Raw genomic sequence first — 13,834 nt, 5'->3', positions numbered from 1 at the left:
CTAAAAGCTTCCTTACATGAGAACATAAGAACATAACATAAGAACAGCCCCACTGGATCAGGCCATATGCCCATCTAGTCCAGCTTCCTCTATCTCACAGCAGCCCACCAAATGCCCGAGGGTGCACACTAGATAACAAGAGACCTGCCTCCTGGTGCCTCCCTTGCTGGCATTCTGACATAGCCCATTTCTAAAATCAGGAGGTTGCACATACACATCATGGCTTGTAACCCATAATGGATTGACCTGATGCCAAGGGGAGCCTAGACACATAAACACTACAACTGCTAGGAATATGCTGGCATGCAGACTTTCCATATTGATGATGGATACTTCCATGTAACTTGAAGGAGTCCTTAGGCATGGAGCATTGTGAATGACTGCTGTGGGACAGAGTTTTCAGTAATACCCAAAGGGTAACAGGAGGACAGGAATGTCTGAATAGGCCAGGAGTGTCATATAACTTAAGGTTTGAGAAGGAAGCACAGGTTCATGTAGTCCCCTTTCAAAGCAGCTTGTGCACTCGAAGCTAAATTGAAGAATTTCATACATGCCCCAACAATGAAGACTTTTCAACTTCAATATTAGCATTGGCTTATCTGGAAGAGCAAAACATGACTATTTCAAGGGAAGGAAGAAGCAGCCATATGTCTACCAGCAAAATCCTCCAGTGCTTTAAGCAGCTCAGCTGGTGGTATTAAGAAGCAAAATGAAAGAAAACCACTATAGCCTTTCTGATATAGAGTTTCTGGGTCTTGCTTGTTTGTTTTAAAAAGTTATTTCATGTACTGCATACCACAGCTCTTAATGATTACCTTCCTTCTTCTCTGCAGCATAAAGAAGCAACCCAAGGCTCACATAGAAATATTGGGCCAAAATTATATCTTTATCACAACTACTGTTATCTATGTGACAAATGATCCTGGAGTCCTGACAACCCAAGTTCAAATAAATCAAACCAGTAAACTAGTTTTGTCTGTCGCACGTTCATGTGCATTTATTGTAAGTGAAAAGTAACAAACATACGTTATATGAAAGAATAGCCTTTCCAAGTTAAAAGAAAAGATTGGACTAAAGCTTTTCCACTAGATTCCTTTTTAAGGATAAAAGGATTTAAGAGATTAACCCTGTCCACAGCTAGTAGGATAGTATTAATATTTGCTAGAGACTGCATTTTTTAAAAGTTGACAATCACAATACAGTAGTTCCTTTTGTTCATAAATGAAAAGGAGGTTGGCATGTTTCTGCACACTAGTTGAAGCAAGACAGGCTTAAGTTGTCTTGATTTGAATTAAATTAAAAAGGGGGGCTAGAACTTTCACTTTGCATGTCATTACCTGGGCAATCAACTTCCTAAACAGGTATAAAGTCAGAAAAAGGAACAATCCTCTCAACTATAAGGACGCTCCAAGGTGAGTGATGAGGTTATTATAGGAGAATGTTCAGTATATGTGTGGATGGACACACACTCACAGAGTATATAATCATCTTAGTACTATATATAAACAGGACCACCTGCTCCCATGAGGCTATCCAAATGTTAAGATCTTTTGCTATGTTTGATGAATGGAGGGTTTGTGACTCCATAGAGATGCCACCCTTTGTAGAATTTTGAAATTTGAATTTTGAAATATCTGGATAGCCTATAAATGTTCTTAAATCAATTACATCTAAAAATTGATACTTGGTGTTCCTGAAATTACCAAAATCTTTGCAAATATCTTGCTGTGTCAATATAAGCTGAATGCTATATTGTCTATTCCAGTTCCGAGAAAGCTTTAATCCTGCAGGACAAGCAGCCTTAGCTGTCCTTAATTAGCACACAATAACTAGTGAGATTACAATATAGCAGTTCTCAAAGCTCTTCTCAATGTGGCCAACCACAGTGCCATAATCTAATAGTAGCAAAGAGCAAACCATAACAAAAGGATTACAAGGTTTGCCAGTAACAATGGGGAGAGATGTCAAAAAATAAAGTCAATCACTTGAAAGGAAAACCTAATCATGGGGGAAAAGTGGAGGAAATTTCTAATAACTTAGGTCATCAGCAGAATCGCTTAACCACAGACAGGTTCAGTATAGAAAATTATATGTACTTTTATACTACCTTAAGAATCTACAACATGCAATGATGGTTTCTAATTAAAAACACAACAACTTTTATTCTAGCAGTAGCTAGTACCAGTTGTTGGGAACAAGCAGGTGATATTTCATCATCACCTTAAATGCCTTTTTGTTGTCTTCTCAGAGGTTTCCAGTTTACTTTTTAACACATAATGTTAAATTATGGACTTTGACATGATCTAGCAAAACTCCTACACATTCATAGTTTTAGAAACTCTTAGCAAGACTGCCTTTTTGTTTCACAGTTCATATAACAGAGCTTATAAAAACAATCCTGCAAGATGTGTTGGACTTCACACTACTTCTTGAGCAGAGGCTTCCCTGATGCATTCTGCACATCTACAAAAGAGGCAGCTCTAATCAACTAATCGCAGATCGGCTTCACTTTACTGTGGATTGGATCCACACACCCCGCATGCAGCCCCCCTCACGTCCTCTCTGGAGGTAAGGAGAGATAGATTTACCTCACCTCCAGAGGGTCTTCTAAGGCCCACAGGGGCCTCAGAATGAACAAAAAAGTGACTTTTAGTTTTACAATAAAATTGAAAGTGATGTTTTTAATGCCTGCAAGGCTCAGAAGACCCTCCAGAGATCAGGGGAGCCAAACTCCTCTCACCTCCAGAGGGTTAGTGGGGTTCCTGGGTAGCCACAGTTTCAATTAAGTGCAAGGGGTTCTGGAAAGGATGCCAAATGGATACCAGGGCATGCCTGTATTAAGTAGGCACTGGACAGTATATACGGAACATGCCTATTACCATGCTGAACTTCTTACTGTGATAGGAAGAATCTCTGTCTAAATGTTTGAATAGCAAACAGGGGGTGTATCATCAGATAAACCATTAAGTGGGACACATGGCAGTGTAGACCAGTGGGTGCCAAACGCTGCAATCCTTCCCTGGGTGAACAGAGCTTAGTGTTCTGCCCAGGGGCCTCTCCTGACCTCTTGCCCCTGACTTTCACAGCAGCCAGCCGAGCACACCCAGAAATCTGGGCGCAAAGCCTTCTGGCTCAACAGACCCTAGAAGCGGCTGGCTGCCATGAAGGTTGGGGGTGATCTGCAGTAGAACAGAGAGGCCCCCTGGCAGAACAGTAAGCTCCATCCACACCAGGGATGCCTTTTCTGGTGCACAGCAGTCTCCACTTTGGAGACCACTGGTGTAGACCACAAACAGCAGGCAGTGTCTCTCAATGCTGCAATTTCAGTTTGGGGGATGAGCGTTACTCTCTCTTTGTAAGAAGAGAAATGCATCAGATATGTCAATATACGCTGGCTTAGTTGGATACTTGTTCAATAACATGTTGTTCCTTAGCAAAAGGGGAAATGCATACTTCCCCAGTAAAAGGTACATCTAAGAACCATGGACAATGTCATTCAACAAAGGTCTCATATGATCCATTCAGCACAACCTGCCGAGCTATTTCAGACATTCAAAGATGTGCCTGCAATCACCACAGAGGATGCATGAATCACTCACAGTAATCCTTCTCCCACTTGCAGTGTAATATACAGTGCAATTTGCACATTTGCCCTATAGAGAGATACAGAAACGCCACTCATCGATTATATCGGAAGAACTGAAAGAGGAAGCATGAGTCACTGTGTTAGGGTTAACACAGAGATCTCCCACAGCACCCCTGATTATACAATTAAACAAAAAGTTGCAAGATATAACTTCAAGCACAAGTGGAGTGGGAAGAGGGGGTGGGAAGACTGCTAATTTGATTGACGAAATCGTGGCGGTAATGGAGTGCTGAGAGTTTTCCTTTCATCCTAAAATTGCTATCTGAAGTTGCACTTAGCTCCGTAAAGGGGGGGGGAAACACCCAAGGCACAAATTAGGTATTCATATTTTTTCCCCTCGTGGCCAACAACAGCTACAGGAAAGGGGCACAGTTTAGATCAAGGAAATAGCAAGGAAGCAGGTTAGACATATGCTGGGCCAGGCAATTCATGACACAAATAACATGCCTTGTGTTAAGTGGCAAAGCTCAGCCTTTTACCCTGAATCCATTGCCACCTCCCTCCAGTCCGTCAGAGATGAAGCCATTCCAATCTGTTTCCTGTTCAATAAAAGCAATTGGGAAGCAGCATGGAAGGCAACAATTCTACCCCCTTACATTGCTCCTTCCTCGGATGGTCCCTTTAAACAAAACAGGAAACATGGAACATCCTAGCAGTGTTCCAAATATGTTCACCATATTCCTTATTGGTTGAAGGGACCATGTGAAGGTGTGAGACAGGGAGATAGGGAACCAGATCACCAGCTTCCACTAATTTTTTTCTAGCAGCAGAGGTGACTTTGCTTGGAGGTAAGGGGGTGAGTATAGGATCATGCACCAGCCTAGACATATCCTCAACCCATTGTCACTTTCCTGATTAAGTGAGCAAGTCCCATGGCTAATTTGAAATAAGAGCAAGACACATCAGAAGGTAGAAACCGTAATTAAGTGGAGCTAGACTAGCACATGTCTTACAAAGACAACCTGTAGATCAGGAAGGTTACAAGTGTCATTCGTTAAGTCAATTCACACATTATTGAGGTGCCACAGTTCCCATACACAAATCAAAGCACATGGGGCCCCAGTCTGTATTGTAACAAACAGTTTGCATAGCTTCCTTCAACAACACTAGAGAAATCCCCAACAGATCCACTTCACAGAAGAGGCCTGGAACAAAACTTGAAGATAAAATTCATGTATATATTTTGGAAGGGTTTGTTCCTTTAAAACACTTAGGAGCAGTGCTGTGAAGGGAAGTGCTACTGGTATAATTGTAAATTTCCCCTCACACACACTTAATTATGAGAATAAGGAAAGGCAACATCAGAATCATCTTTAGCTCTGCTCTATATGAATATGTTCCTTCTTTGAATTCAGGGCAAATCCTTGAGGATGTGGTTTAATTTCTAATCTTGGTTTTAAATCATCCAAGAACAAGATCACCAAAATACAGTGCGGAAACGTATTTCTTTGGAAAATGTGTCAGCATCCATGGATTCAAAAAGCAGTTCTGAGACCATGTACAGCAGTGGTTCCCAAAGTTTTTTCACTTGTGTACCCCTTGGCAGCCCATTTCCATAAATTGTACCCCTCATACTAGCAAGATGTTTTTAATTTAGTTGCTGTTATTTCAAATTTATATGTTTTCAACTATTGATCCATATCTGATAATACACTAACTGATGATCAGAAACTAGTAGTTGCTGGTGCTTTTGCAGCCAGCCAGTTGCCTTCCTTCGTGCTTTGCCAGCCCCACAAGACATTCTAATAAAGACTTGCCTTTTTCCACCATTATTCAAATTTTTTTCAAGTACCCCTAAAGGTCCTGGCAAGTACCCCAGGTTGGGAACCATTGATGAACAGGGGAAAAAATAAAAAAAAACAGGTATTTCTCAATGACTCCTTGCAATATTTTGCTCAACTATGATTGCCAGTTCCTAGTTTGGCAATACAATGTTTGCCGTTTTCACATTATGAATATTGCAGAACATAGGGTTAAGGCCTTGAAAAACATGCTTGTGAATATTTAGCACAAAAGCATAACATATGCAAGGGTAAGATTGCATAATACTGTAAAGGTCTCATTGAGCACTTCACATACCTATTTATAATGAGAAAGTAGTAGTCAAACAACTATATATTGATACTTACTTGGCGTAGCATTAACAACAATATTCTCAGATGAATGCTGTGGGGGGAACCTGCAGTTTTCACCTTGTCCATCACTGCTTCCATACTCTATGACGTCTACATGCCCCAGAGGCACACTCCATTTCAGTAAGTACCTCTGGCCAGTCACAATGCCACTACTTTCATGGGAAGAACTGACAGGAAAACACACAAGAGCATATTTTAGATTGAGCCATTTTATTTATCAGTTAAACTCAGGCAAATGCTTCAATTGATTAACTCCACACTGTAAAGACTGCTTTAACATCTTAATTTTGTGTTCCAAGTTCAGCAATAAACTATATACTGTATAATGAACTGAAGATGACATTCGCGTATTATTTTCCCTTAAACCTTCCTGGGGAAAAAGATGTGCTACTATTTTGAAGCTGCCTGTGCCAAAACAAATTGTTTCCTAGGAAAAAGTTGTTTTAACAAGAAAAAGAACAGCATGTATCACCCAAAAGGAAAAAGCAGGTTGATAGCCTTCTCTTCTTCCCTGTTTCCCTTCCCCAAAGGACACCACTTTGAGGAAACACCTTGTGTAACAATCTGAAGACCTTGGTCACTGACTGCCTTTACACTCTACATAGCTATGTTACAATAGGTCCAAATCACACAAAACATGAGAGGATCTAGTACAAATAAAGCATACAGAACTTAAAAATCAGACTGTTCTTTACATAAAAATCATACAAAAAAGAAAAAATGGCAGAAAAGAGACAGAACAGTCACAGTGTCCCTTCATTTTATTATTCATAATAGGATCTTAATCTTCAGGGGATAAAATATTACCAAAGTCTTGTTGATGACAATATACTTAAAAGTCTCCCACAGTTGACTGCATCTGTACTGAAATGCTGAATTGCTACACCTTAACTACATCCACAAGATCCATTTCTTTCTGCTAGCATTTCTATCTGAAACTGGTAGGCCCCATTTTCCTCAGAATGTCAGAACCAGAGCACACTACAGCCACCATGGGAATCCTTCTTTGTGGAGCGTCATCCACCAGCCTACAACACTTTTTAAAAAGTGCTGGTTCCACATGATGCAACTTCTTTATGCAATCCCAACAGCCACTGGATGATGCTAGAAAACTCACCTAAGTACTATTCACCAATGTTATGGGACAGGCTAAGATCACATGTCACAAGGAGGCCAATTTTCATGATTATCCTGGGACAACTGTAATGTGCGCTCTGGTCCTCAGTTATTTAGATACACTAGATTAGGTAGTTTATTCAGGAGGCACTAATTTATTAGCCCTGTCTTCCCAACATAAAGCAAAGAAGAGATTTCCCATCTACACAAAGTAAACATAATAGGGTCAAGGGTTAAATCCAACTTTAAATCCTCACAACTGGCAGAGAGTTCTGAGCCTCCTTATGTATGTTCTTTTTAAACTTTGCAGGAGGAATCTTTCCTACCCCAGACATAGGGAAGGACCAGAACACAAAACCCGGCACACAGCTGTTTGGGAATGATTTCTTACCGGACATGCACTGTAGCACACATTAATACATCATTTAACATGAACAGGCGTCGTTCTTTGGTTTTGATTATTTCACCTTTGTCACTGTAAACTGTTTCTAGCATATCATCAGTTCGTATGAGATATCTGTTCCCACTGCTAAGTAACTGAAATTAAAAAGATAGTACATTAGCTCAGCAGTTCCCAAAACCTTTGGTGCCACGACTTACTTCATCCTCCCCAATGGGTTCCAATGCACTGCTCATCTTGCAAAGCCCTGGAGGCCTCTTCTGGCAATCTTCTGAAAATATTCTGGAGGTCTCTTTTGGAGGCCTCAGGCTGGCAACCCATCCTGTCAGCCTCCACAGGCTTCAGTATGGCCTGCAGAAGCCTCAGAAAATCACTTCCAGTTTTCGGAAGTAAAATTCAGTTTTATTGGAAGTGATTTTCTGAGGCTTCTGTGAACCATTCTGAGGACTGCGGAGTCCAATAGGGTGGGTTGCTGGCTCAAAAGAGGACTCCAGGGCCTCCAAATTCTTCTGGAATGGCTCTGATTTGGAGCCATCCAGATACAAGGGCGGGCGGCCCCAGCTCATGACCCACCAGGCATGGGCTTGTGACCCACTGGTGGGTCATGACGAACACTTTGGGAAGCCCTGCATTAGCAGATTTGTCACACAACACCCCTCCAGTTGCACCTTTATTGCTTTAAAAACATATCATTCAATATGCACAACAGTACCTTACAAGCAGACCAAATGTCAAGCATGAGAGGGTCGGGGCTGGAGCAGGTTTGCAATTGTGTTATTTGTACACAGGTTGCACCTGCTCCTAGGCCTTTGTGGTTAAAAGAGCCATGAGCTCAGGTGATGTCACCTGACGGTAGCTCACACTAAGGAGGGGTTTTGACAATGGGCTGCAGTTGATAGGCTGGCCTATACCAAAGCGATGAGATTTCAAGCATTGTTCTGGGTACTTGTCTTGTTCAGGCGATTGTCCTTTTACAGCCACCTGGAACAGGCAGCAAAGGCAGAAGTTGGGAAGCTCTTCTCTGTTTCCAGGTCTTCTTCAAGGCACACCTGGAGATCCAGTGGTGATTTTATGCTCTCTTCCAACATCACCTAGAAGGTAAGACATCTGCTTGGATGGTCCTTGGCTCTCTGGTCCCTTGTCCCTGCAGGACAAGGCAGGAGGTCTGGTCTAGAGGGTAGAGCCTCCATTTGCCTGAAGATAACATCCGCAGGTCGTCAGTTCGAGGCCACCAGCATCATGCGACCTTGAAGCAGCTGACAAGCTGAGCCGAGTTATTCCATCTGCTCTGAGCGTGGGAGGATGGAGGCCAGAATGTGAAACCAGATCAGAGTGAAACATCTGGACTGTTGTGGTTCTTGAAAGATAGAACCTTCTTTCAATTGTAAAAATCCCTATGGGGATTTAATCAGCCTGCCTATGTAAACCGCCTTGAATAAAGTCTGAGGAGAAATCTGACGACCAATAAATACCTGTATTATTATTATTATTATTATTATTATTATTATTATTATTGAATGTGCCCAACACAGATGGATCACCAAGAGCCTTTCGCTGAAGACATCATGCCATTTCTACTAAAATCCTCACTTTACTGTTTTGAATCTATAGCATCCAGATTGCCAACTAATTTCCTTACACTGCAATCCTACACGTGTTCACTCAGAAGTCCCACTGTGTTTAATACAGTTTACTCTCAATTAAGTAGGTACAGGATTGCAGACTCAGAAAGCCACTCTGAGAATGCAGTAAGCAACTGAATTGCCAATTCTAAACCTTCTTAACAGACTACTAAACCAGTCCTTCGGTCACATATACCACTTCCTCCACAGACGTCCAAAGCCACCAATTTGTCCAATGTCCTCTCATAAGGGATATTAGGATGAAGGAACTCTATTCCTACCTTGTTCAGATAACGCTCATTCATGGCTTTTGCTATTTGTTTTATTTCACAGCGCTGATCCGCATCTCTTTTCCTTTCATTTAATTTTTCGGCCAACGTCTCAAGTTCTGTGAGAGCCATCTGTAGAGGCAATCTGTCAGGGTGGCCTTTAGTCGTGTTCTTCAACATATCCTTAAGACACCCAAATGGGTTGGGGAGGGGTAGTGGAAAAAAAAAGCATAATTGTCATGGTTCATGTTTCAGGTCAAGTAAAAAATGGTTGGCAACCTTCAGTCTCGAAAGACTATGGTATGTAAGCCTACACCACCCGGTATTCCCAGGCGGTCTCCCATCCAAGTACTAACCAGGCCTGACCCTGCTTAGCTTCTGAGATCAGATGAGATCAGGCATGTGCAGGGTAACAGTTGCTGCCAAATGTTTCCCTTTAATTCAATATATCGAAGAAGCCATCTTAATCCCTCCATGCCATCACCATGCCTCAAGTGTACAAGTGACTCCAGCATGAGAAGACAATTGGCATGTCAAGCAAGATACCCAAGGAGGTGCTCCATCCTCATAAGGGTGCTGTCAAAGCCCAAGAAGTGCTTTAACAATTGTTTAAAAAGATTAGTTTTGGGGGACAGGGTAAAAGATTGTCTTAGCCATTTCAACTAAGCATTTGTTTTTAATCTTAAAAGAATTTTTAAAATCCTTTCGTATATCTTCTTTGTGACAGAGTGGACTACATATTTTTTTAAAAAGTTTCACTGCAATTGCCACAACACAATGACAAACCTTTAAAATGTAATCAATTAAGAAAAAAAAAAGATTAATTCCATCAATAGGCCTGAACCATCTAATAGATCATAATCTGTCAGCTAGATTCTGCACCCCTACACAACTTCTGTATTTCTGTGATCCACTCTGGACTGTAGACTGTGACCCTGGGTATAAAGTATATTTTGAAGAACATGACCCTTTCTCAGATAGTTAGGCTTTCCCATAAAGGTACTGCAATTAGCAGCAAGGACTTCACAGTTATGGAGCACATACTGTCGGACATGTCACTGAAAGGGGTGGAGAAAGAGAAAGGTTGAGAAACTAGTACAATTTCCAAAGTCCCCTTGAAGAGGCAGTTTGGAACTGGTGCAATCTGGCACGCAAATGAAATAGCAATACAGTGTAATTGCAACATGTGCATTGGGTCATTGTTTCTCCAACTAACTATTAACAGTGAATTGTATTAAAAAATAAACAGAGAAGCAACAATTTCCAAATGCTTTAAACAGAACACAGTGGCTTAATTTTGCTACACAAAAAAGTATATATTCAGTCGTTCATGCACCTTACTTCACAGACACAGCTTTTTTGAGAATTTTGTTTCTTTTTAAGTAAAATTGAGTGAATTGTGAATAATTCCTTTATTAAAGTTTGACGGAAGCACTGGGGCATGATAAAAATTCATTGTGTTCAGAAATACAGCTACATATTGCAGTACTTGATAGACGCATTAAATTAATTGTTTACTCAATATTACTAATAAATATTAAATGATCTCCAATGAACCACCCAACCATTACCATGTTAACTATTATTGTAGCCACTGCCACTTCAGTGCTAGGCCAAAGACAGTTCTGCTTAGGTAAATCATGGAGATTTCTAAAAAAAGGCAGCAAACTCCAAAACAATATGCTATTCCCTGTATAGTTAACACCATGATTTAACTTGCCTGTAACAGGAGGATGAATTGAGGAAAACGTTGTATAGGTTTCATCATTAAGCCATAAAGCGTTATTCTGTCAGGACTTGATTCTTGGCATTGCTGTAATGAGAGAAAATAGAGGAGATTAATATGTGTGCTTCTTCGTGTTAGCCATATTGTCACTATTACTTTTAAGTAAACTGAAGTGTGTGCTGGCATTTTGCAAAAAATAAATAAATAAAAAATTTGACCAAAAACGAGACCCCTATACCTAAATTGCCAATATTGATGGCTGCAAAAACTCATTAAAATGGATCAGTAGGTCAAACAAATGAACCATACTTTCACTAAACAAACAGAGACAGGAGATTATTAAGGATATTAAACCCAAATGTACTCACCTTTAAAAAATCAAGGAAGGCAGGTTTTGTGGCACATGTTTTCTTGAGAATTCCCACAGCAGTACTGAAATTGTTTACATACTCACTATAAGCATCTAGCACCATAGATTTAGAAAACTGAAATGCATAAAAACAGTAAATTAGAAATGCAGCTCCTGTTTGGATTCTATAGCAAGGACACAATTTTCTTCAGCTTCCAATGAATATTGGTTTCCAAATAATCCTGATTCCAGTGAATCCAAGGAAGCTGAATATTTTAACAGATAACACAGACCAACACACATTTTGCTTCCTTAAATGTTACACAAATTCCTAGGTATATTTGGGGTGCTGATTCCAAAAATGGCATCCATTTTGCCCTTTCACGTCTAGTTTTAGAGACACGGCATAGCCTCTTTAGTGAATGGTTCGAGCAGCTTCGTCATGAGGAAGAATACACCATGGCTTCCTCATGAGGAAGCTGCTTGAACCATTCACTAATCAGGTTATACTATATCTCCAAAACTAGACGTGATAGGGCAAAACAGATGCTATTTTTGGAATCGGCACCCCGAATTCATATCAAACCACCATAAAGTTTGGGAAAAACTTTTCTGACCCTCAATTTTGTAGGCCTGTGTAATGGACGCAATTCTAATCAACATTCCAGCCCCGACATAGCTGTGCCAGTGGGGCCTGTGCTACAACCCACAGTCAGGGGGCAGTCATGGAGACCTCCTCAAGGCAAGGCAATGTTTGTTCCCTTACCTCAGAGTTCCATTGCCCTTACGTCAGTGCTGGAAAGTTGGTTAGGATTGTGCCCAATGTTTCACACCCTTTGTAAAAAAAATTCATAGCTTCAGTACAAGTATTACAACAAAAAACAAAAGCTATACATTTTAGTTCAACCACATTAATTTCTTCTGATCAAAATTTTCACCAGTTGGCCTTAAAACAAAAATTGCTATTGCTAAATAGGCTGTAGGAAGGAGTCAGTGGGACAGGTTAAACAGCATTGTAGGCTGGGATGAAATGTTTGGACAATCCCAATTGTGTAATTAGGAGCATGATGGGTTTCAACTGAGTTTGGGGGGGGGGAAAAAAAGGGTAATCTTCCTACTGGGGGAATGGAATACTGAGCTCAACTTCAACCTGAACTGGGGAGATATGTTTGCCCATCACAACATAAGACACAACACTCTAATAGGACGTGTGTAAGACTTTACGCACTGGTCCACACATAGTATTACCTGCCCCCTATCCCATGATAGCTTACTTACCGATGCAACAAAGACATCTCCAATCATTTCAACAGAATCCCAGTCAGAGACACGGCTGGCCAGTGCTATTTGAAACATTGAATGGCACTGAAGAATTTCCTTAATTCGATAAAAAACCATCTTTAGTTTTCTTTCACTAAGTAATTTGGGTTCCATTTCTGAAAGAGGCTTTTCATATTGCTGATGTTAATTAAAAGAGAGAGAATTGTTTAAATAATCATATCATAAACCTGATTCAAATTAAAGTTTAGAATGGAAAACAAATACAAAATGCCTCTTGTATGATTAATTCTTAGCAATGCATCACTTTGTTTCTAACATGACCACCAGTTTGCTTTCCTGATGTTATAAAAACGCTAAAGGCATTCAGTTACCTCTAGAATCCTTTTGAGAGCATCCACATAATTCTTTTCACTGTCAACCACAGCACCTAAAATATATCGTCTGACTACCTGTGGGACATAAAGACACACAGAGTCAGTTTTAGAAGTCCAGATAAGTGATCCATCAGCACAGACCTTAAACACAGTAAAAACAGCTTTTCTCCCAACTAGGACTTGGTACCCAACTTCAAATCTGGTTAGGAAAGGAATTTGGATTACCACAATTAAGGCAGGAGAGGGACCAACTTGAGGGAGGTTATGTGTAGGCTGAAAGAGTAAGCTCATAATCTTACAGCTTGTTCCTGGTCTCTTGACCATGCTTAAGGGACTGCTAGTGTTACATCTGCATCAGCACCACATGAAAACAATTTAAAGGTACTCTATCCACATTATGCAAAAGGGATTGTAGATGGAAATCTTCATAGAGAAAAAAAAGGTGAAAGAGTGTGTAAGAGCACAAACAATAAAACAAAAAGTCAAGGTTGGCCAAAAGGCACTGGTCTTACCACACTATCTGCCTGGCTAACACACCAATCCTAACCAACTTTCCAGCACCGGTGCAGCTTTACCAACACAGTCCGCGCTGTATTCTGTACTGGGGGAGGGCTGCAGTCATGGAGGTCTCCTCAATTAAGGGAACATTTGTTCCCTTAACAACAGGCTGCACAGGCACTGGAAACTTGGTTAGGAGTGGGCTTAAGCGGCATTTTTTTTGTGGGAACTCAGTAGTGAATTATAGAGGAAAACCACAAACAAACAAAATAAAGAACATACAGGAGTGAAACACATGCCCTCTCTGACTTTTTGTACAGAACTGCTTTCAAGAACTGCTATACAGAACTGTGAAGAGAAAATGCAGACTGTAGTTTGAGTGTCTAACTAGGACCTGGGAGAACTATATCCCATTACT

General features: G+C 40.7%; 1 protein-coding gene and 1 pseudogene across 2 annotated transcripts in view; both read right to left on the bottom strand.

Moving 5' to 3' along the window:
• ARHGEF10 (Rho guanine nucleotide exchange factor 10) overlaps positions 1-13,834 on the bottom strand; it is a 114,704-nt gene that overhangs the window by 54,350 nt on the left and 46,520 nt on the right. For both annotated transcript variants that reach the window (XM_066612385.1, XM_066612387.1), the window contains 7 exons: positions 12,916-12,993; positions 12,542-12,721; positions 11,283-11,399; positions 10,909-11,001; positions 9,201-9,371; positions 7,289-7,434; positions 5,776-5,948 (listed from right to left, as the gene is read on the bottom strand). In XM_066612385.1, the coding sequence (XP_066468482.1) occupies positions 5,776-5,948; positions 7,289-7,434; positions 9,201-9,371; positions 10,909-11,001; positions 11,283-11,399; positions 12,542-12,721; positions 12,916-12,993 (958 nt within the window). The remainder of the gene's footprint in view (positions 1-5,775; positions 5,949-7,288; positions 7,435-9,200; positions 9,372-10,908; positions 11,002-11,282; positions 11,400-12,541; positions 12,722-12,915; positions 12,994-13,834) is intronic.
• On the bottom strand, positions 9,496-9,612 carry LOC136637106 (5S ribosomal RNA; annotated as a pseudogene).

The sequence above is a fragment of the Tiliqua scincoides genome, chromosome 1 (genome assembly GCF_035046505.1).
Source record: "Tiliqua scincoides isolate rTilSci1 chromosome 1, rTilSci1.hap2, whole genome shotgun sequence".
Classification (NCBI taxonomy): domain Eukaryota; kingdom Metazoa; phylum Chordata; class Lepidosauria; order Squamata; family Scincidae; genus Tiliqua; species Tiliqua scincoides.
Note: the sequence above shows the minus strand (reverse complement) of the source record. Positions and strands in the feature narration are given on the sequence as shown.